Consider the following 23,572-nt stretch of genomic DNA (forward strand, 5'->3'; position numbering starts at 1 on the left):
ATAAGGATAAGCTCAGCTTTTTTTTTTTTTTTTTTTTTTGCGGTACGCGGGCCTCTCACTGTTGTGGCCTCTCCCGTTGCGGAGCACAGGCTCCGGATGTGCAGGCTTAGCGGCTATGGCTCACGGGCCCAGCCGCTCCGCGGCATGTGGGATCTTCCCGGACCGGGGCACGAAACTGTGTCCCCTGCATCAGCAGGCGGACTCTCAACCACTGCACCACCAGGGAAGCCCTCAGCTTTTTTATTATAGTTTCATATCTTTTGCTAAATTCAGGAAATTTTCATCCATGATTTCTTTGAATGTTCTTCAGCACCACCATCTTTGTCCTCTTCTTTTGGGACCCCAATGACATGAATGCTAGATCTTTTTTTACGGTCTCACTCGTCTCTGATGTTCTGTTTTTTTCACTGTATTTTCTTTGTGTTGTTTACATTGGGAAATTTCTAATCATTCTATATTCAAGTTCATTGATCCTTTTCTTTTGTCCTTTCCATTCTGCTGAGACTATACAGTGAGGTTTTCTTTTCCTTTTTTTTTTTTTTTGGTTGTTTATATCTCAATTCTAAAATTTCAATTTGGTTCTTTTTAATCTTCTATTTGCTAAGCCTTTTCCATTTAAACATTTTTTAAAGAAGGTTGTAATTGTTCATTTAGCAATTTTATGATGACTATTTTAAAAGTCAGATAATTCCAGATATGAGTCATCTCAATGTTGGTGTCAGTTGATTATTTTTCTCCTTCACATTAGGTTTTCCTGGCTCTTGGTATGACCAGTGATTTTCAATTGTATCTGGACACTTGGGCATTTATGTTATGAACTTTGAATCTTACCTAAATCTGTTTCACAAGATGAAGGGAAGAGTTGCCTCATTATTGCCAAGTGGGGTTGAAGTTCAGTTTTCCCATTTAGCATCCTTTGACTCCCTGGAGAGGGGCGATCCACTACTGTTAGGTGGAGGTGGGATTTCACTGATATCACCCTGGCTGGCTGGGAAAGGAAGGGCTCCCCCTTTATTGCTCTCCATGTTGCCCCCACTGATACCACTGCTAAAAGAGAGGCCTCACCAACAGTGAATATTGGTGAAAGTTCTAGCTGACAACTCTGTGTCCTCTGATGCAGGCAGGGAAGGGGAGAAATGTCTCATTACCACTAGGTGGTGCAGAAATACATGATCCTTACATGGCCTCCACTGACATCTTAGAGAAAGGTCTTATTACCATCAAGTGGGTATGAAAATCCTGGCTCCCCACCCAGTTTTCTCTGATACCATGGTTGTGGTGGGAAGGGGAGGGGAGTCAATGAGAGGCAAAGTCACTGGTGTTTGTGATAAATATATATTTGATCTTTGTCCCTAATTCCTGGCACACAGCTCCTAAAACTCTTGGAACCTCTGGAGTGGTGAGTGTGTTTTGTATGCTGATGAGATGACTGGTGGCTGGGGGCCCTTGATAGCTTCACCATGAGGGTTGCTAGCCAGAAACACCAAAGCATGATTAGAAGGTGGAAACTTTTAACCACCCTCCCTGACCTCCAAGGAGGAGAGAGGGGCTGGAGATTGAGTTAATCACCAGTGGCTAATGATTTAATCAGTCATGCCTATGTAATGAAACCTTTGTGAAAACTGTTTAAATGATGGGTTTGGAGAGCTTCTGGGTTGGTGAATACATCAAAGTGCTGGGAGGGTGGCACACCCCTTCCTCATACTTGCCCTATGCATCTTTTGCATTTGGCTGTTCATGAGTTGTATGCTTTAAAATAAACAGGTACATTTAAGGAATGTACCTTCCTGAGTTCTGTGAGCCATTCTAGAAAATTACCAAACCTGAGAAGGGGGATCATGGGAACCCCCAATTTGTAGCCAGTTGGTCAGAGGTACAGGTGGCAACCTGGGATTGTAACTGGCCTCTGAAGTGGGGGCAGTCTTGTGGAACTGAGACCTTAACCTTTGGAATTTGTGCTAATGGCCAGATAGTTAGTATCAAAATTAAATTGAACTTTAGGACACCCAGCTAGAGTCCAGAGAGTTGGAGAATTGGTTGATGTGGGGAAAAAACTCACACATATTTTGGGTATATTTCATTATTTGCCTGACATATAGCAATTATTGTCTAACACCTTTGCTAACTTTCCCCTTTCCTACTTCTTAGCTAGAGAGAGCAGGCTATTCTTAGGGAATTTTGTTTGTTCCCATTGGAGTCTTTGGGTTAGTGTCTCTTCTAGCAACATGTTCTGGATATATAAGACTAAAAGAAAACCCAGGGAATTCACCACCATCTTGTTCCTCAAGTGCAAAATTTCCTAGGCTATCTGCCTTCGCTCTACCTTTCAGAGTCCTCGTTTCTTTTTTCATATTAGTTCCAGTGTTTTTAGCTATATTTAGAAAGAGGAATTGAGAAAATATGTCTATTCCGTCTTTATCTAGAGCTAGAGGTTCCAAATCAGTTTTTTTTTTTTTTTTTTGCTGTATGCGGGCCTCTCACTGTTGTGGCCTCTCCCGCCGCGGAGCACAGGCTCCGGACGCGCAGGCCCAGCGGCCATGGCTCATGGGCCCAGCGGCTCCGCAGCATGTGGGATCCTCCCGGACCAGGGCACGAACCCATGTCCCCTGCATCGGCAGGCAGACTCCCAACCACTGCGCCACCAGGGAAGCCCCCAAATCAGTTTTGAATGTTTGGATCGCCTTTTCTATATGAGAAAAATGGTTTTCCTCCTCCATTTGCCAATTTTTTTCCTCCCAACTTTCCATTCCTAACTATGCAAGGTTGGCTCAGAAACAATTCTTTCATTAAATAACCTCATGAGGTCACTGTTACCAGCTGTGACAATGTTCCCACCATTGCTAATAAGATCTTGCTAATAAGATCTTTTCTGAAGTCCATTTATACATGAGACACAGGCATTTCCAGCATATGTTGATTAGATTCTCAACATATGCTGATCATTTTCCCAGACAGATATTCACGTCTTATTGGGTGCTACTGTTTTGTTGAGACTTTCTATAATAAGAGACTAATCCAAATTTATTAATTAGCAATTTATTAAAGCCAAATTTCCCAGTCTGTTCAGTCTGTGGATTTGTGGCTTAAAATATCCTCTTTCCTCCTGAAAGCTTTCCTATCTAGGAGGCTCCTGTTTAGCATAAATATTTGAGTGATTAAAATGAGTTAGCCAGAGTTAGGGCTGGGAGTGGAATTAACAGCTATTGGGGGTCTAATTCACACTAGACATTTTATGCATTATCTAATGTATTCCTCAAAATAAAGCCATAATGTACATAAATTCATTTTACCAATGAAGCTTTTGCAAGGTCACACAGTTAGTAAAACCCAACCTGGGACTGAACTCCTGCTCTAAGTATAGAGCTAGCCAGCAATCCATGAAGCATTAGTGGATAGAAAACATTTTTTTTAAAGTGAAGGATATTAGAGTAGAAAATATCACCAGACATTTCACATAGTAAGGGAAAGTATTATTTAATGAAAACAAAAGTTTGTTTCATATATATATGTGTGTATAAATTTATTAATGTTGTATATGCGCTGAGTCCCAATGCATAAAATGTTTTTTATAATGTGGTTGGCAGTCAAAAAAGTCTGGAGCCATTGTATTAGGTGACCTTTTGAGATACTTTCACTTAACCTAAGTGAGGTTGTTTACCATACCCACTGTGCTAATACTTTTCCAGGAAAATGCATCATCCCTCAAGAGCAGAATTTATTTTTTGAAGCCCCAAATTTGCAGTGTAGAATCTCTGGGTTAAAATAGAAAGTAGCTATTTCTATGATAAAAATTCATGCTAGTGTATAGCTCTTGATGCCTATGATTTTGGTATGTGTGTGTATGTGTTTGTTTCTGTTAAAAGTGCAATCTACCACTTGATTTTTTTTCTGCTCACCACAAAACTCTATAACAAAGTTAAATTTTAATCACTTTCATAATGAGATATGAGTTAAAGTAAAAAAGAGACATTACACTCCAGTGGTTAAAAGGGAAGATACTGGAGTCAGATGTGTTTCAAATCCAGGCTCTGTCACACAGTACCCTGGGCAAATTACTTCTCAACTTCCTTACCTGGAAAATAGTGTTCATAGTAGCAACTAACTCCTTGTGAGAATGTTGGGATTAAAATGAGATATACATATAAATTATTATCAAAGTGTTTTTCTTATAGCAAAAACTTAGTAACTTTTAGCTATTAGTCCATTACTTTTAAAGTAATACATTTGCAGAAACCAAGAAAATCCTGAATGGTTACAGGAAGGAAACAAACCCCTTTCATTCCTGTTGGACTTGTTAAATTGCTCTTTTCTCAGAACATACTAAATAATGAGTGAATATTGCTCAAATTTTACTTTGTAAGTAATTATTGACTGATTTTACATAGAAAGAAGAGGGAAGAAAATCATGTTTTCCTAGTTTTGTCTGTTTAGAGTCAGATGTCCTCGGCTGTACAAATCAGTCCTCTCCATAATCTAATTCTAGGTTAACTGACATAGCTTCATAGGGTCAAGAGCCAGAAATTATATAGCAAAGCTGGATTTCCACACAGAAATACAAATCCCAAGAGCTGGCACTCCTAAACACAGTGTTTGGAAAATTGCTCAAATGCATATCTTTGATGAAAGGACTTTTGATATTGCAGGACAACCTGGCATCATCGATGTTTCCAATGCAGAAGGGCTCCCTGAACCTCCTGCGGCAGAAATGGGAATCCAGCGATTACCAGAAAAATGAGTGTAGTCCCAGAGGCAGTCGTTGCAGGCTCTTCCAGCCTCAAGAAAACAAATTGCTTGAACCTGAAGGAGAGGTAGCTTCAATGCCTGGACCTCCAGATTCCCCAAGTCTGCCCCGCAGTGTCGGAGAAGAGATGTTGAGCTCAGAGCCTGAAGAGAAGTTTTCTGAGGACAAGAGTGACAACACCAGGGACTATGGCCAGCCAGAAGTGCTGAAGGAGGATTCCTTGAGTGGTCGGCGCAGGATCGAACGCTTCTCCATTGCCCTTGATGAGCTGAGGAGTGTGTTTGAAGCTCCTAGGAGTGGAAACAGACAAGCCGGACCAGCTGAGTATGGCCAGAAGGTAAGGAGCCGTTGATTTGGAGTCCAAATTTACAGTAGACAAGTAAGGCATCTTGCGTAGTCTGCCATTTATTTCTAAGCATGTAATTTTTTCCCCCTCACTACTATTCTAGACAGATGTCCTGAAGCAACCATGTAATACAGTGTGAAATGTGGCATCCTCTGTTATTGACTTCCTCTATGGTCTGTTCCAATGGGGACCCGACCTCCTTTCACTCCCATAAAAACAGCTCTGATAGGCCCTTTTATACTGATGTTTCTTTATGTACATGCCTTGTTTCCACAACTAAGTTGTAAGTTTCTTAGAGGCAAGGACAATTTCTTACCTGTCTTTGTACTTCAAACATCTAACAAATGGTACTGCATTTAGCTAGAACTCCACAAGGATTTATCAGTAATGATGGTGAAATGGAACAAGTGAAGGCTCTGGAACCAACAGTGACCTAGATTTTAATCCTGAAACCTGCTATTTACTTCTCTAGCTGCATGACATTTAACCTCGTGAATATAAATGTGTTAATCTGCTACTTCCCAGGGATCTTGTGAGAATTATCAATAATATGTGTATACCCACTGGGCATACAGTCTGGAATATTTTGTGGTAGATGATGATTATGCCTCAGTGATTATGGTATTTTATTATGTCACATATAAAATATGTCTGTTAGCTAAATGGTACATTTAATCAAATGCAGGAAATAGGATTAGCAACATTATTAACGAAGACCACATTTATACTTCTGTTATCAATTAAAAGCAACTACTGTTTAAACTAAATTGCTTGAATTTATTACACTCATTAGGGCTCCTACATAAGAGAGTATAGTTGAATTTCATAAAGAATTAATTAATGATCTCAGGTTTTCCATTGGGAAGCAAACTCCATGCTCTGTTCCTTTTTTTTTTTAACCTAGTGACAGCTAAGAGGGAGGCACAGTCCTATTCTTATTAATGGATAATTAGCCTTCATTGAAGTCTTCACAGAAATAGAAAAATTTTCAAAATAAATTATTTTGCTAATACTTGCTCCCATGTTTTGTACTGGGACGTATACAGTAGTTATGATGAGACCATTCTTGTATATCAAGTAACTCAACTTGGTTTAATGAGAATAAGGAATATGAAGTTATATTTATGAGGTTATGTTGAAACTAGATGATTTTTCAACAGCTTACCAATCTCCAGTTTGAGGACTTTGTTTCCCTCCTTTTTGCTCTACAGGTGCAATCCTCTTTGTTTATGGCTTTATGATATTTTTTAGTTGGATGTCTAGGGATTTGGGTACACAATGTAGATATTTACAATGTCATTTATTTTTATCTTAATGAATTAAGAAAAGTAAAGCCACAGAAAAGAGTTTCCATTCACTCTCTGTTGACTTTAGTGTAACAATTTTGACATTTACTCAAGATAATTGACAAAAGAAATGGCCAAAGGTAGAAGTCGTCATCCTTATAAATTATGTAATATAACCCATCCTCATCTGGAGCAGTACAAAATAGTAAAAAAAAATGAAACATTAATAAGGGTTTCTGGTTGAAATATGAGATTCCTACTATTGGTATGCTATGTGATTTTTGGATCTGGTGCCTATAAAAATAATTATGGAAAGAAGTCAGATATGTGAAAACACTGGTTTACAAAAATGAAATTTGGTTAACATTTATTTATTTATTTATTTCTATTTATTTTTGGCTATGTTGGGTCTTCGTTTCTGTGCGAGGGCTTTCTCTAGTTGTGGCGAGCGGGGGCCACTTTTCATCACGGTGCGCAGGCCTCTCACTGTCGCGGCCTCTCTTGTTGCGGAGCACAAGCTCCAGACATGCAGGCTCAGTAGTTGTGGCTCATGGGCCTAGTTGCTCGGCGGCATGTGGGATCTTCCCAGACCAGGGCTCAAACCTGTGTCCCCTGCATTGGCAGGCAGATTCTCAACCACTGCGCCACCAGGGAAGCTGGTTAACATATTTAATATGCTGTGTTCTGTGTATTCTAAGGTACTATGCCATAATATGGTATTTCCCTAAATGTATGAAACATGGATTGTACATTTAGAAATTTCTCATCTGCAGAGACACACATGAATTTTAGAATAATTTTATATAAATGAATGTTAATGTTTGCAGAACTCTCTATATAAATTCCATATGACTTCTAGAAGAAGAAGGAAAAAAGGAAAAGAAAAATGAGAATCTAATGAGGGATTAACTTACTTGCCTCCAGTGAATCATTTTGTAATTACTAAGCATGTGAAAAGAGTCCTAACTCCTCTTAATTTAAAATTATATATTTCATGCAAAAGCTTAGTAATTATATACAACTTAACCCTTAACCCTTTGTTTCTATAGATATCTTTCTTCTTTCTTATATCAGTACTTCCTGTTATTATTATAAATTAATAACATTTATTTGCATAAATTATCCAAAAATATTCTAGCTACTTTATAACACTGATGCTTATATTTATGGAAACTCTCTGTTGAGATACTGGTGATGTGGGGAAAGATATTCAATATTTATGATATTTAAAGCAAGGACAGAAAATAATTACAGATAAGAAAAGTTCTTGCAATTAGCAGATCATCTCATCAATAATAAATAAGAACTGCATTTTAATGTTGCTGTAGAAGAAAACTTCAGCAAAAGGCACTTGTTAAGAAAAAGTTCATAAAATTATTGAAGTTCAGTCTAAGTTTACAGAATTTTTAAAGGCATGGAATCTTTTATATATATGTATATATATTTACAGATATGCACACAAAGATATTTGTTTAAAGCATTTTCAGTGAACATAGGAGAAACATGTCTTTATTTATTAAAAAGTCTCCATTAACAGATAGTTTAGAAAAGTATTTTGTTAATTGGAAAAAGGAACTATAAGAGCCAATATTATTTTCTATAAGTAGGTAAGCTCATAAAAGAGAGATGATCTCAACCCCTAAAAGTATTCACTGTATTCCAGAGCTTTTGTTAAAACAATTTATCCTAATATAATTGCAATAGAAAATTAATGAGAAAATCTTAAAATAATTTGCCAGCTGACATTTTATAATTTCCAAAGTGAGACACAACCTAGTGTTATCATTTCTAAAACACCTTATAAAAGCAACTTTGAATGAACTTTTAAACTGAAGATTTTTATGCTCATGAGGCAGACTGTAATTCAAAGACATAAATTCACACAGACATTATCCCAAATAAATGGTATGGAACATGATTTTAAAAGAGTTTTTAAGAATTTACAAGAATCTAAGATTATAAATTTTGGAGAGAATGTCATATCCACTTGGAACACTAAGAAATATTAAACTGTTATTATATAAGGCAAAGTATCCATTAGCATTTGCTGTGTAACAAGCCACCCCAAAATTAGCAGCTGTAAACAATAAGCATTTGTGATTGCTTACAAGTCTCTGGTGAGCTGGGAAGTTTATCTAGTGTTTTCTGGTGTCCCTCATACATCTATGGTCAGTGGCCAAGTGAACAGGGGTCTGGCTAGTCTAGGATGGCTACAGAGCTGGGACAACTCAGCTCTGCCCCATGTGGTCTTTCCTCCTCCAGCAGGTTGCCCAGATTTATGCCCAGGTCATAGAAGTTTCAAGAAAAATAGTGGAACTTCCCGAGGCCTCTGGAGGTCTTTGCTCAGAACTTACACATCATTTCTCCATATTCTATTTGCCAAAATAGTCACAAAACAAGCCAGATTTTAATGCGCTGAAATATACTTCACCTCTTGATAGGAGGAGTTGTAAACTTACATTTGCAAAGGTAAACAGATACAAGGAAAGGAACAATTGGAGCTACTTTGTAAACAATCTACCACAGGCAAGTTTACTTAAATACATTGAAGAATCAGAGTGGTTTAATATATCATGAATTAATGCAAATATTAGGAGGAGGACCTTACACAAAAGGATCCATGTTGACAATTATTTGTGGACAAAATTCATGTCTTATTCGTCTCTTAGATTCAGTTAACTGACTACAGTGATGATAATTATTGTGGAAGGCAGAATAGTGGCTTCCCAAAGATGTCCACATCCTGATCCCCAGAACCTGTGAATATGTTACCGATATGGCAAAAGGAACTTTGAAATATGATTAAGTTAAGGATCTTGAGATGCAAAGATTCTCCTGAAGTATACCAGGTGAAAACCGGGTCTTTATAAGAGGGAGGCAGGAATGTCAGAGTGAGAGATAATCAGAGGAGATATGATGACAGAAGCAGAGATGGGAGTAGTATAGGGCCATGACCCAAGCAATGTGGGCAGCCTCCAGAAACTGGAAAAAGCAAGGAAACCAGTTCCCCCTTAGAGGACCCCGGAGGAATGCTGCCCTAAAGACATTTTGACTTTAGCCCAGTGACACTAACTTCAGACTTTGATATCCAGTACTATGAGATCTTAAGTTTGTGTTGTTTAAAACAACACAAATTTGTGTAGTGGTAATTTGTTACAGCAGCTATAGGAAACTAATACAGTTATATTGTAGGCTCTTCAAACATTGTTAAAAATGGTTGGGTAGTATATGATTTTGAGTTTTCCTTTGTTCTTCCCTGATGAACATATTCCTATGTTTCAAAATCAGATCTTGGCTTTCTTCTACATGTAGTCGATGATATGAACGCTTGTAACTTTAAGTAACCAGGCAACATTAATAAATATTAGTTTTGGATGATCTGTATTTGATATGCAACACATAGTCACCTAAAAGGATGAATTTATCAGGAAAGTTTGGCAAAATTACTACTACTACACTACTATAATAAAAGAAGAAAAAGGAAGAATACTTTAAGGGAACAAATAAACACAAAGCACTTTTGAGACACACTTGCTTTAGTTCATGTTTCTTCTATGGATGATAGAATTTATGTGGAACATACACACAATTTTTAAACAAAATCAACTCTTAACTCTGGGTAGTAAGTTCTGAATAGCAGCAGTGTTTAGACTAATTTGGAGCAGAACAGGTTGTACAAGTTCTTCCTTCTTTTTCTAAGTTCCTAGTTGCTGTCCATAATGCTGGGACAGTAAGACCACTGAGCAAGCCCCCCTAAAGGATCACTTCAGCCTTCACTGTGATCCCAGTGTAAATAAGGGGTTTCTTGCTTCAATTAATAATTAATTTTTGCCTTTATTCCATTCATGTTTTTAGACTCCAAATAGTAAATGATCTGATTTTCACAGTAGGTTACTTAGTGACTTACTTGTGTTTTTAATTCACAGTTATGATCTTTCTCAAAAAGCTCACTCACTTGTGCAGTCAGGTTGAATTTACTTAATGTTCCAGCAGAGACTGTTGCTCTAATTTACTTAGGCCCCAAGTTGACTTAGAGCATTCAAACATGAGCTGAACTTGATCAAACCCAGGAAGCACAATCACTGTATTCTAGCTAGTTGTGCTGCCTCAGAATGCATTAATTTGATCTATTGTATGATTGGAGGCTTAAAGGAGAACATGAAGACACAGGCTAAGGGACTATGGACCTACATGTGCATCAGTGATTGAATAGGATATAAACAATTAAATATGGCATAGTTTCCAGAATGTTATTTTCATTCCCTCCAATAATCAAAGCCTCTGGTTTTTCATTTAATGACCAATTTTTCATCTCCTACTTTTTAGTTCTGCATAAAATCAAGCCTTTAAAAGCACAGGTGAGTCATGGCTTGCAGTTTGCTTCCACTACAAAATCACTTCATTAGATGCTTGAACTTATATTTGCTCCTTATACTTGGGCATGTGGGGACTCAGGGATTAATTTATCTCTAATCTCAGAGAGCAGGAAGCACTACTCTTTGCAGGCAGTTACCTCTGTCACAGCCTCTGATTCTCCATCTCCCACCCTCCTGCCTCTTCAGTGTTTCTGAAATAATTTCTGTCAAGCATGATGTATTTTGTAAAAACATCTAACGAGATGGAGGTTAGTACAATCTTGAAAATTATTGCTGAAATATCTGTCCACCAAACTCTCAAAAATATAGAGATAAATATATTTTTTCCTATGGGAAGGGTTTTAAAGATCTTTGAAGAAGGAAAATATATTTTCCTTTGCCTGAAAAATGAGGAAGTAGATTTTGTAGAACTGAATAAATAGTTTAATGAGATCACTCCTTTATTTTTTCTGTTAGAGGATATATTATACAGAATTGTAATTTTCATTTCAGCATAGCATATAAAAGCATGTTTGGTGACAAAGGATCAGCTGGAAACCTTGGCTCGGCTGCTCCCTCATTGTGTGAACTTGAATGAGTTATTTCACCTCATTAATCCTTAATTTCACACCTATAAAATAAGGGAATTAACACAGCACAGGATTTTTGTGAAGATAAAATTATATAACACCTGAAAGAGAAGAGGTAGCACCAAATGAAATTTAAGAAATAACACCAAAGTAGCAACAAATTAATGTTTCTTCTATTTTCTCTTCTCCAGTATCATTTGTGTAACTCAGTAAATGTCCTCAGAGAAAATATTTAATCTCAGTGGGCTTTGTTTTCTCACCTAAAGGCAGAAGTTTACACTCTATGGTTTCTAAAATTGGAAAAGTGCTTTGGGCAAAGCAGCTTTTATTTCAGTCTGACAACACCTTAGTCTTTTGCAAAGGCCCCACTAGAAGGGCTCTCACTGAGTGGAGCAAATGTTAATGAAACTTTCTAACATGGGTTACAATCCCATTTTGAGATGAAAAGACAATTTGTTAAATTACAGTTTTCAAAGCTTTATTAAGACCCTAGGCAGAGATATATTTGCCACCTTCATTGTTCTTTCTGATTAAGAGAAGTCACTGGTGCTTAGTCAAAAATCCAAATCCGAAAGAGGTGAGACTTAATGGTATAAAAGTGTTTATTGTATTCACACACACACACACACACGCACACACACACAGAACAAATTAAACTTGGACTTCAAAGGCACCACAAGAATGGGCCATATTTTGTTTCATTTTGTGCTGCTTTTTCTTCACAATATAATTTGTTTTTTCAAATATTTTTAGTGTTCTTTGGTTGTTCTTTTCCTCCATTTACATATTTATTATTTTACTGCCTCCTGTGCAGTGTTTTATGTTAGTTGAAGAAAAGATAGCTCTGTGATCTGATGGTAACATTCCCAACTGAACATATCTGTGTGCCCTTAAAGACTTTCCGAGAAAACTGCCATCTCCTCTCATTTGTGTCTTGCAGTGATATATGCAGTCACAATATGACTGTAGAGAATGTAGTGCCAGTAACCACAGAAAGATATTAAGCAATATTGACTCACCTTCAACTGGGAGAACTGCTGTCAGGTCATGGATTGGCATTCTTTGATATTTTACTTGAAAAACTAGTGAGGGTTTGCACCCTTGTGTTATAAGAAAATTGATACCAGCTCTGCTGCCTCTGCTGCAAACCCACTTTCTTTTACCCACCCTGTCTCCCCCAGATGCTTAGCCGACATTTCTTCTTACTGACTGAATTAATTCTGTGAGTCCCACACATGACTCTTTTTCCCCTTTCCTGTCCTCCCATGGCTGATTTTCATATGCTACCAGGTGTTTTTTTTACCTTACCATCAGGATAAGCTAAAAGGAGAAATAAAGAAAACATTACCTTGGGAAGGATGCTTAAATAGGGAGAATTTTGGTTTTTATTCAGGGCCTTTGTCTCCACCAAGGGCCATGGAAATGACATTCTAATCACTGAACCAGCAGAGTCCAAATGCCATCTCATCCTCACCTTCTCCCTCTCCCTAGCCCACATCTGGTCACCTCCAGAGACTATGTCAAAGCAGTTTTGTCAGAACTGAGTTAATGAGATGAACACTTGATCTGGCATCTCAAAGCATGAAGCTGAGTGCTAGACAGCGCCTGACAGACAACTGGTCCAACAGACATTTGGGCGCCTCTTTCCAGACCAAATGGAAAGTCTGGCTCAAGGCTTTTATCAAGTAAACCCCAATCCTCATCATCACTAAGCCCAACCTCACAGTCAGTGTCACATCGCAATGGCACCTTGCCCAAGGGTTCCTGACCAGGTACTGAGCAACTGGCTGTGGCCCAAAGGCTGTGCAGAGGGGAGACTGCCCTAAGCCAAAATAGGGCAGTGAACTGCATACATGTGGGTCAGAAATCTATAGCCTTCTAGGAGAAGGAAGGCCTGGGGCTTCAAGCACGGAACCCTGGGGCCACAATCTGATGTCTACTAAGGTCCAAGTCTACAGCCAGCCGAACGCACCATTCCATTGCATATACTTGGGGCCAATTGCTCCTGCAGGCACCTGCAAGGTGTTTAGAATTTGTCACAGGAGACCAGTGATGCTTGTTCCTGGAACCTTTGCCCTGAAGAACAGCCTCAGGGCTTTACCTCTCTTTCTAATAACACAGGGATCCCTTCCACAACACTCTGACAGCTAAACTTCCATGTAGTGTGGACAGGCTCAGGAAACACACACACACACACACACACACACATACACACACACACACACAAAACAAACCTCAAGTGATCAAAATTAATATCACCAGTAATAAGATATATTGATATCATGTACCCCCTGAATGTACTATAAAGGGCAAAATACCACTCCTGTGGTATTCTTGCCAAAACTATGTAATCTCAGTTTAATCATGAGAAACATCATTTAAACCCATGTATACGGGGATGACGTAAAGCAGCTGGCCATTACTCTTCAAAAGTGGTAAGACCATGCTGGACAAATACTGAGAAACTGCCACAGATTGGAGGAGACTAAAGAGATGTGATAACTAAATTGAGGACTAGATCTTTGAATCGTGGGCCAGAAAAGAGGGCCTTAGTGGGAAAGTTGGTGAAATTCTTATAAGGTCTACATATTGCTTGGCTTCACGGTCATACTGTGACTAAATAAAATGTTAAGATTAGGGAAAGCTGAACAAATGGTATATGGGAATCTCTGTATTCTTGCAACTTTTCCATAAGTATAATGTTATTTCAAAATAAAAAGTTAAATAAATATTATGATCATTCTTGAGGCGTTAGCACTGTGGAGTGGAGGATTATGGCCTCTTTTGTCCTGATTTTTCCAAACCTCACAGAATTATTATTTTTATATCCCTTTGTAGACCATGATTCCTAGCTCACTACTCCTGTACTTCTAAAACTTTGGAAGTTTTAGCCATTTAATCTCCGCCTATAATCTCAGGTTCTCTGCGATTAATTGTTTTTCTAGCAAGGAGAATTTAAGGAGCCTAATTAGTAGTTCAGAAGCTGAGTGTTATGGACAGCTCTGTAGTTAGATCAGCTTTAAATTTATACCCCAATTCCACTCACTGAGTTTCACTACATTTTCAGAAGTAGAGTGCTTGCCTTGTTTTTATTGTAGTTGTAGTAGGTGTTGCTGTTATTTAAACTGTTGGTTCTGTCTTGATTATAGTCCTTCTAAGTCATTGCATCACATTCAAGAAACTCAAGTTATCTCTCGTCTCAGACTCAAACTCCAGGAACTATAACTGCTATTGCTGTTCTGATTCTGATTTGACAGCAAACTTTAATCTGTAGAATACATTGCCAGCCCCTCCAAAATGTTCACCCTATTTTTGGTATATACAATGTTTTTTGATAGATTTCCCAATGCGCCTAAAATATCTTCCTTCTCTTTGGAGCTAGCCCCTCTGATGCCAACTTTCTTAATTTCATAGGCTTCCCTATCTGGTCTTTCTTACTGAGTACCAATCCCCAGGGTTGATATAGTAAAGCCTTTTTTAATGTAGTTGCCTGGTTTATTCCTCAAGTGAAGTTCTTTAACTGAACTTAGAAGTCTGGAATCTTTTGAAAGGGTTGAAATTCAAGATATTTAGCATGAAGTGCACTGGAGGCACTGATAATTCAGAATGGATGTGGCTATTACAACAGGTACCGTCACCCTGGTACCCTCTTCCTGGATATCAACCAGCCTTTAGACACCAAACTGTACCTTTATTTTAGCACCTGTTTTGCACTCACTATACTGTGTGTGGAAATCAAATGGTTAATACATTTTCCTACTTGGAAAGTTATTTCTTTGTTTAATGTGTAGTGGTAAGTGAACGCAGTGAGTTTCAAACACCTGAAACAAATTCAAGCTCCGTTAATGTTTCTCATCTACACCTACTACCAAATATGATTTATGGTACTTAATAGTGTACTAACTTGTTTTATGTCAATGTAAAGTCATTTATTAGATGCCATCAGACAGATTGCTCTAAAGCATGGTAATACATCATAATGCATACAGTTCTCCCCCCACTGCCATTCATGGAGCCATGTCCGGAGCAAACATTTAAATTAATTAGAATGTTCTGATTTCAACCTTGATTAGATGTCAGAATCTTTTATTAATGATAAAGATGATATAAAATATATCCATTTCTGGTTATAATGATGTTATAATTTAATCTCTTTCCCATTTACCTTTATTTTTGAGTGCTGGGGCAATATTTTTTTAAGAAATTTATTTATTTATGGCTGTTTTGGGTCTTCGTTGCTGTGCGCGGTCTTTCTCTAGTTGCGGTGAGTGGGGGCCACTCTTCGTTGCGGTGCGCGGGGCTTCTCATTGTCATGGCTTCTCTTGTTGCAGAGCATGGGCTCTAGGCACACGGGCTTCAGTAGTTGTGCCACGTGGGCCCAGTAGTTGTGGCTTGCATGCTGTAGAGCACAGGGTCAGTAGCTGTAGCACACGGGCTTAGTTGCTCTGCTGCATGTGGGATCTTCCCAGACCAGGGCTCATACCCATGTCTCCTGCAATGGCAGGCAGATTCTTAACCACTGTGCCACCAGGGAAACCCCTAGGGCAATTTTTTTACTTGTGTTTTGAAATATGTTTGAAATTCTCATAGGAAAGGAAATGCAAAGTATAAAAAACAACAATAAAAACAAACAAAAACCAGGAGTCCCACAGACAAATTTTCTTTCTCTTCCATAGCCTCACACACACACGCACACACACACACACTAATACATAGGCTTTTAAAAATATATTTTATGTTTAAAAGTAAATTTGAGAGGATGTAGGGCATGTGTCAATGTCTCTAAAAAGACTTATTTATCCAGGACCAGCAATTGTGTTTTCCCTGAGGTATGTTTCAAGTTTGCTCTTTGGTTTATAGGTATAGTATTTTTGCAGGTCCCACGTATTTTTGATGTTATCCCTGAATGCCTCACCTCATCCTAACATTGGTCTGCTCCTAGACCCCTAGAGGATAAGGCACTGTGCTGCTGTGAATGGCTAGCAAGTACTAATTTTTAAACACAGTATTTGCCAGGTACTTTGTTGAAGGCTTCATGAGTACTGCTGCCCATTTAGTACTCACAGTCATCTTAAGTTCAGAACTATCGTTATTCCCATTTTACAGCTGCAGGGTGGACAAGTTAAATAACTAGTCCAAGGGCACACCATTGGTAAGTAATAGAGCAGGGATCTGAACCCAAGTCTATCTCAATCCAGAACCCACAATATTAATTACTACTCTCTGAGTGTTCTCTGGATTCATATTGTCCACTTTCATACAAGATCTCACAGCTGTGTTTCTGGTATAAATGGATCCTAGCCAGTCATAGAAATCGCACAACTCTTAAACTTTGTATACCACAAATACTACTTGATATACTCAATTCTAAGACAAATTTTTTCGCATGTTAACATCTTTGAAATTGACATGCTTCTTGTAGTCAATGGCATTTCATAGTTTGCCAGGATTTTCCCCTTTTCTTAGAGGTACATAAAATAATGATGTCATTTTACTTTGATAAAATATGGCATGAATAAACTTCATATTTTGAATAAATACATTTAAAAAGTCAATCACCATTGTGTGCCAGCTATGTAAGCACTTGAAATATATTTTCTCTTTTAATTTTCATAACTACCCTATAAGGTAAGCTAGGAGAGCATCATCATTATGCAGATGAGAAAATAGAGGCTTAGTAAAAATAAACCCTCTTTGTCTGAGGTCCCTCTGTGAAGAGGTTGAAAAAGGAATTGTCCAAACAGGCTGAGTCCAGAGGCTTTATTCTTTTTTTTTAATTAATTATTTATTTTGGCTGCCCCGGGTCTTAGTTGCGGCATGCAGGATCTTTTATTTGTGGCATTCAGACTTCTTAGTTGCGGCATGCATGGGGGATCTAGTTCCCTGACCAGGGATTGAATCCTGGCCCCCTGCACTGGGAACATGGAGTCTTACCCACTGGACCACCAGGGAAGTCCCAGAGGCTTTATTACTGAAGGCTAGTTTTTGTATTATGTCTATTTGGCTAATAGAGTTTAGAGTAAGCTGAAATTTTCTACTCTAATGAACACGAAACTTTGTGCAAAATAACTTCCACACTAACAAGGAGCTTAATAAAAAGTGAAAGCAATCAATGATGGCTTATCTGCGGGAAGAATAAGCATTATATTTAACTTATTTATTTCTCCTTCAGGGGCTAGGAATAGAAGCAGAGATGAATTTAGTGTAACTTGACCCAAAGAAAGATATTTAGAGATATTTGAAGGAAAAGAGAGAGAGAAGTGAGATTTTTTTTATATTCACTAGTTTTATTTTTGAGATTCCACATTTAAGTGATATAACACAGCATTTGTCTTTCTCTGACTTATTTCACTCAGCATAATACCCTCCAAGTACATTCATGTTATTGCAAACAGCAAAACATCATTATTTTTTATGGCTGAATAGTATTACATGTGTATGCATATACATATGTATATATATATATATACACATATATACATATATATATACACATATATATACCACATCTTTATCCCTTCATCTGTTGATGGACACTTGGATTGCTTTCATATCTTGGCAGTTGTAAATAATACTGCTATGAACATTGACATGGCATGTACCTTTTTGAATTAGTGTTTTCATTTTTTGGATAAATACCCAGGAGTGGAATTGCTGAGTCATAACGATAGTTCGAGTTTTAGGTTTTTGCGAAACCTCCATTCTGTTATCCATAGTGGCTGCACCAATTTACATTCCCACCAACAGTGTGCGAGGGTTCCCTTTTGAGACATTTTTTAAAAGAAAAAAAAAAACTTTGCAGTTTATTTTAATACTCATTAGAAGGCAAATTCTCTAATTGATACAATCTAAATGTAGAGGAAACGTCTAACTATGAGAAATTTAGAAGCCTAAAAGCTGCTGAAGAAGGCAGCCAGAGAGGAGGAAGATAGTAGGTCAAGACCAAATAAAATTTTTTAAATTTAATGAACAGGAATATAGTCTGCTTTTTTCTGCTTTTTGTGCTTCTTTTTAATTCTCTGAACTACTTACTGTGGACAGTCACTCAGATTCATTCTTCTCTTTCTGTGATTTCAATTTTTGACCCTATGTAGATGATGCTGACATGTTTATCTCAATCTTACCCTATTGCCTCAGCTCTGTCCCCCCAGTTTTTAACTCATTCTGAAAACTTCCATGTGGATATTCTTCAACCACCTCAGAATGCCCAATTCTGAGCTCATTGTTCTCCACCTAAATCAACTTCTTACCCAAAGCCCATATATTTTCAATGACAACACCTTGTGTGCAGTGACCAAGAGTTCTCTCTGATAGTTTAATTTATCCTGCTCATTCGCCTTCAACTCCACATTTCCCAATTTCTCTTTCCACTTTTCATTTATCACCTAGCCCTTGTCACTTCTTACCTACATTATTACATTACCTTCCTGTCTGGTATCTTAGTCCTTTACGGTAAACCTTTTATTGTCCAGGCTTCGTCTCAGTTATATAATCTCAGCTCTAATTCCCACAGTCATGGGCTTGTATACAATATCATATACTTACGTATGTCATCTACATACATTCTATTTCTTTTTGTCTTAAAGAGTACATTTTTTATACTGTCTTTCTTGAACTTTGTACATAAATTTGCTAACAGTACAGAATACTGGTTCTTCCTCAACACAGGTGATTCTGAACCAGTAGATATGATACGGATACCCAAACTTCACATTGTCAGTAACCACCCCGAGTGTTTGCCGTATGTGAATCTATTGATCTCATGTTTACAAATACTGTCCTATACACTATAGTCACTTTCTAACTCTTTGCTGAATAATGAAGGTGTACAAGACATGCCCCCTCTTGTTTACAGTCAGCTGGTTCAAATTTCTCTCTATTTGGAGCAGTAGTACTGGTATGGATGGTGCTGGAAGCAGTTAAGAGTGGGCATAGTATATTACTTTTTCTTTTTTTTTTAAAATCTTTATTGGAATATATTTGCTTTACAATGGTATGTCAGTTTCTGCTGTATAACAAAGTGAATCAGCTATATGTATACATATATCCCCATATCTCTTCCCTCTTCTATCTCCCTCACATCCTCCCTATCCCACCCCTCTAGGTGGTCACAAAGCACTGACCTGATCTCCCTGTGCTATGCGGCTGCTTCCCAATAGCTATCTATTTAACATTTGGTAGTGTATATATGTCCATGCCACTCTCCCACTTCATCCCAGCTTACCCTTCCCCCTCCGCACGTCCTCAAGTCTATTCTCTACATCTGCATCTTTATTCCTGTCCTGCCCCTGGGTTCTTCAGGACCTTTTTTTTTTTTTAAGATTCCATATATATGTGTTAGCATACGGTATTTGTTTTTCTCTTTCTGACCTACTTCATTCTGTATGACAGACTCTAGGTCCATCCACCTCACTACAAATAACTCAATTTCGTTTCTTTTTATGGCTGAGTAATATTCCATTGTATATATGTGCCACATCTTCTTTATCCATTCATCTGTTGATGGACACTTAGGTTGCTTCTATCTCCTGGCTATTGTAAATAGAGCTGCAATGAACATTGTAATACATAACTCTTTTTGAATTATAGTTTTCTCAGGGTATATGCCCAGTAGTGGGATTACTGGGTTACATGGTAGTTCTATTTTTAGTTTTTTAAGGAACTTCCATACTGTTCTCCATAGTGGCTGTATCAGTTTACATTCCCACCAACAGTGCAAGAGGATTCCCTTTTCTCCAGACCCTCTCCAGCACTTACTGTTTGTAGATTTTTTGATGATGACCATTCAGACTGGTGTGAGGTGATACCTCATTGTAGTTTTTTTTGTTGTTGTTTCTGTTTTATTATTTTTATTGTTTTTTCTTTTTTACTTTCAACCTGAATCTTTTTTTTTAAACATCTTTATTAGAGTATAATTGCTTTACAATGGTGTGTTAGTTTCTGCTTTATAACAGTGAATCAGCTATACATATACATATATACACATATTTCCTCCCTCTTGCATCTCCCTTCCACCCACCCTATCACAACCCACTAGGTGGACACAGAGTTGAGCTCCCTGTGCTATGTGGCTGCTTCCCATTAGCTATATATTTTAGATTTGGTAGTATATATAAGTTCATGCCACTCTCACTTCGTCCCACCTTACCTTTCCCCCTCCCCATGTCCTCAAGTCCATTTTCTTCTTCTGCATCTTTATTCCTGTCCTGCCCCTAGGTTCACCATAAACTTTTTTTCTTTTTTTTTTTCTTTTTTTTAGATTCCATATATATGTGTTAGACTACCATACGATGCAGCAATCCCACTACTGGGCATATACCCTGAGAAAACCATAATTCAAAAAGAGTCATGTACCACAATGTTCATTGCATCTCTATTTACAATAGCCAGGACATGGAAGCAACCTAAGTGTCCATCAACAGAAGAATGGATAAGGAAGATGTGGGACATATATGCAATGGAATATTACTCAGCCATAAAAAGAAACGAAATTGAGTTATTTGTAGTGAGGTGGATGGACCTAGAATCTGTCATAAAAGTGAAGTAAGTTAGAGAAAAATAAATACCTTATGCTAACTCATTGTAGCTTTGATTTGCATTTCTCTAATGATTAGTGATGTTGAGCATCCTTTCCTGTGTTTGTTGGTAATCTGTATATCTTCTTCAGGGAAAGGTCTGTTTAGGTTTTCTGCCCATTTTGTGATTGGGTTTTTTTTTTTTTTTGATATTGGCTGCATGAGCTGCTTGTAAATTTTGGAGATTAATCCTTTGTCAGTTGCTTCATTTGCAAATATTTTCTCCCATTCTAAGCATTGTCTTTTTGTCTCATTTATGGTTTCCTTTGCTGTGCAAAAGCTTTTAAGTTTCATTAGGTCTCATTAGTTTATTTTTGTTTTTATTTCCATTTCTCTAGGAGGTGGATCAAAAAAGATCTTGCTGTGATTTATGTCAGAGTGTTCTTCCTATGTTTTCCTTTAAGAGTTTTATACTGTCCAGTCTTACATTTAGGTCTTTAATCCATTTTGAGTTTATTTTTGTGTATGGTGTTAGGGAGTGTTCTAACTTCATTCTTTTACATGTAGCTGTCCAGTTTTACCAGCACCATATATCGAAGAGGTTATCTTTTCTCCACTGTATATTCTTGCCTCCTTTATCAAAAATAAGGTGACCATATGTGCACGGGCATGTCTCTGGGCTTTCTGTCCTGTACCATTGATCTGTATTTCTGTTTTTGTGCCAGTACCCTACTGTCTTGATTACTGTAGCTTTGTAGTATAGTCTGAAGGCTGGGAGCCTGATTCCTCCAGCTCCGTTTTTCTTTCTCAAGATGGCTTTGGCTCTTCAGGTTCTTTTGTGTCCCCATACAAATTTTAAGATTTTTTTGTTCCAGTTCTGTAAAAAATGCCATTAGTAATTTGATAGGGATTGCATTGAATCTGTAGATTGCTTAGGGTAGTATAGTCATTTTCACAATATTGATTCTTCCAATCCAAGAACATGGTATATCTCTGCATCTGTTGGTATCATGTTTAATTTCTTTCATCAGTGTCATAGTTTTCTGCATACAGGTCTTTTGCCTCCTTAGGTAGGTTTATTCCTAGGTACTTTATTCTTTTTGTTGCAGTGGTAAATGGGAGTGTTTCCTTAATTTCTCTTTCGGATTTTTCATCATTAGAGTATAGGAATGCAAGGGATTTCTGTGCATTAATTTGGTATCCCACTACTTTACCAAATTCATTCATTAGCTCTAGTAGTTTTCTGGTAGCATCTTTAGGAATCTCTATGTATAGTATCATGTCATCTGCAAACAGTGACAGCTTCACTTCTTCTTTTCCAATTTGGATTCCTTTTTATTTTCTAATTGCTGTGGCTAAAGCTTCCACAACTATGTTGAATAATAGTGGTGAGAGTGGTCAACCTTTTCTTGTTCCTGATCTTAGAGGAAATGGTTTCAGTTTTTCACCATTGAGAACAATGTTGGCTGTGGGCTTGTCATATATGGCCTTTATTATGTTGAGGTAAGTTCCCTCTGTGCCTACTTTCTGGAGGGTTTTTATCATAAATGGGTGTTGAATTTTGTCGAAAGCTTTTTCCACATCAATGAGATTATCATATGTTTTTTCTCCTTTTCTCCTTCAATTTGTTAATATGTTTTATCACATTGATTGATTTGCATATATTGAAGAATCCTTGCATTCCTGGGATAAACCCCAATTGATCATGGTGTATGATCCTTTTAATGTGCTGTTGGATTCTGTTTGCTAGTATTTTGTTGAGGATTTTTGCAACTATGTTCATCAGTGCTATTGGCCTGTAGTTTTCTTTTTTCGTGACATCTTTGTCTGGTTTTGGTATCAGGGTGATGGTGGCCTCGTAGAATGAGTTTGGGAGTATTCCTCCCTCTGCTATATTTTAGAAGAGTTTGATAAGGATAGGTGTTAGCTCTTCTCTAAATGGTTGATAGAATTTGCCTGTGAAGCCATCTGGTCCTGGGCTTTTGTTTGTTGGAAGATTTTTAATCACAGTCTCAATTTTAGTGCTTGTGATTGGTCTGTTTATATTTTCTATTTCTTCCTGGTTCAGTCTTGGGAGTGCATTCTATTTTACAGTGCTGCATTTTCAATTACGGAGTCACTAACCACATATGGTTACTTTAACTGCAATTAATTAAAATTGAATTAAATTCAAAATTCATGTCCTTAGTCACATTAGCCATATTTCATGTTCTCAATAGCTACATGTAGCTAGTCTTTACTGTTTGGACAGCATGGGTATAAATCATTTTCATCATCTCTGAAAGTTCTATTGGGCATTGCACTCTAGCAGCTCCTATACAGGGCTCCAACTTCCCCAGTAAAATGCTCCTAGTGTATGTGTTCTAGAATTCTTCTGGTGTATTCCAGTCTATATCTCTGCCTTTCCACTTCATACTAATGACTCAGGTGGACTTTGCCTAACTTTCTCTTTTTGATTTTGCCCCTGAATGCTCAACATGCTGTACTGTTGGAACCTGTCCAAGGAGCAATACCAAGGGAAAGAGAAGCCAAGCCAATATATCTACTTACAGTAATTTATTTATCATGAATGCTGAGCATGATATTGTGACTAATTTTAAGCCTATATTGGGTACAAATAATCTTCTTAAGCATGCTGGGCTGGATTTTCTTATTTAACCCAACTTTAAAAAATAATCTATTTCCTTTCTTCCATCTCTTTATTCCATGCAGACACCTGTCCAGTGGTGCTACCTTGGG

The 23,572-nt window shown here is 37.7% G+C and overlaps 1 protein-coding gene across 2 annotated transcripts in view; it reads left to right on the forward strand.

Annotated features, from left to right (window-relative positions):
• The first annotated feature begins 4,661 nt into the window (after window positions 1-4,661).
• The window catches only part of XIRP2 (xin actin binding repeat containing 2), a 297,042-nt gene continuing 278,131 nt past the window's right edge, over window positions 4,662-23,572 (forward strand). For both annotated transcript variants that reach the window (XM_007466561.1, XM_007466559.1), the window contains exon 1: window positions 4,662-5,078. In XM_007466561.1, the coding sequence (XP_007466623.1) occupies window positions 4,662-5,078 (417 nt within the window). The remainder of the gene's footprint in view (window positions 5,079-23,572) is intronic.

The sequence above is a fragment of the Lipotes vexillifer genome, unplaced genomic scaffold (assembly GCF_000442215.2).
Source record: "Lipotes vexillifer unplaced genomic scaffold, Lipotes_vexillifer_v1.1 scaffold218, whole genome shotgun sequence".
NCBI classification, from domain to species: Eukaryota; Metazoa; Chordata; class Mammalia; order Artiodactyla; family Lipotidae; genus Lipotes; species Lipotes vexillifer.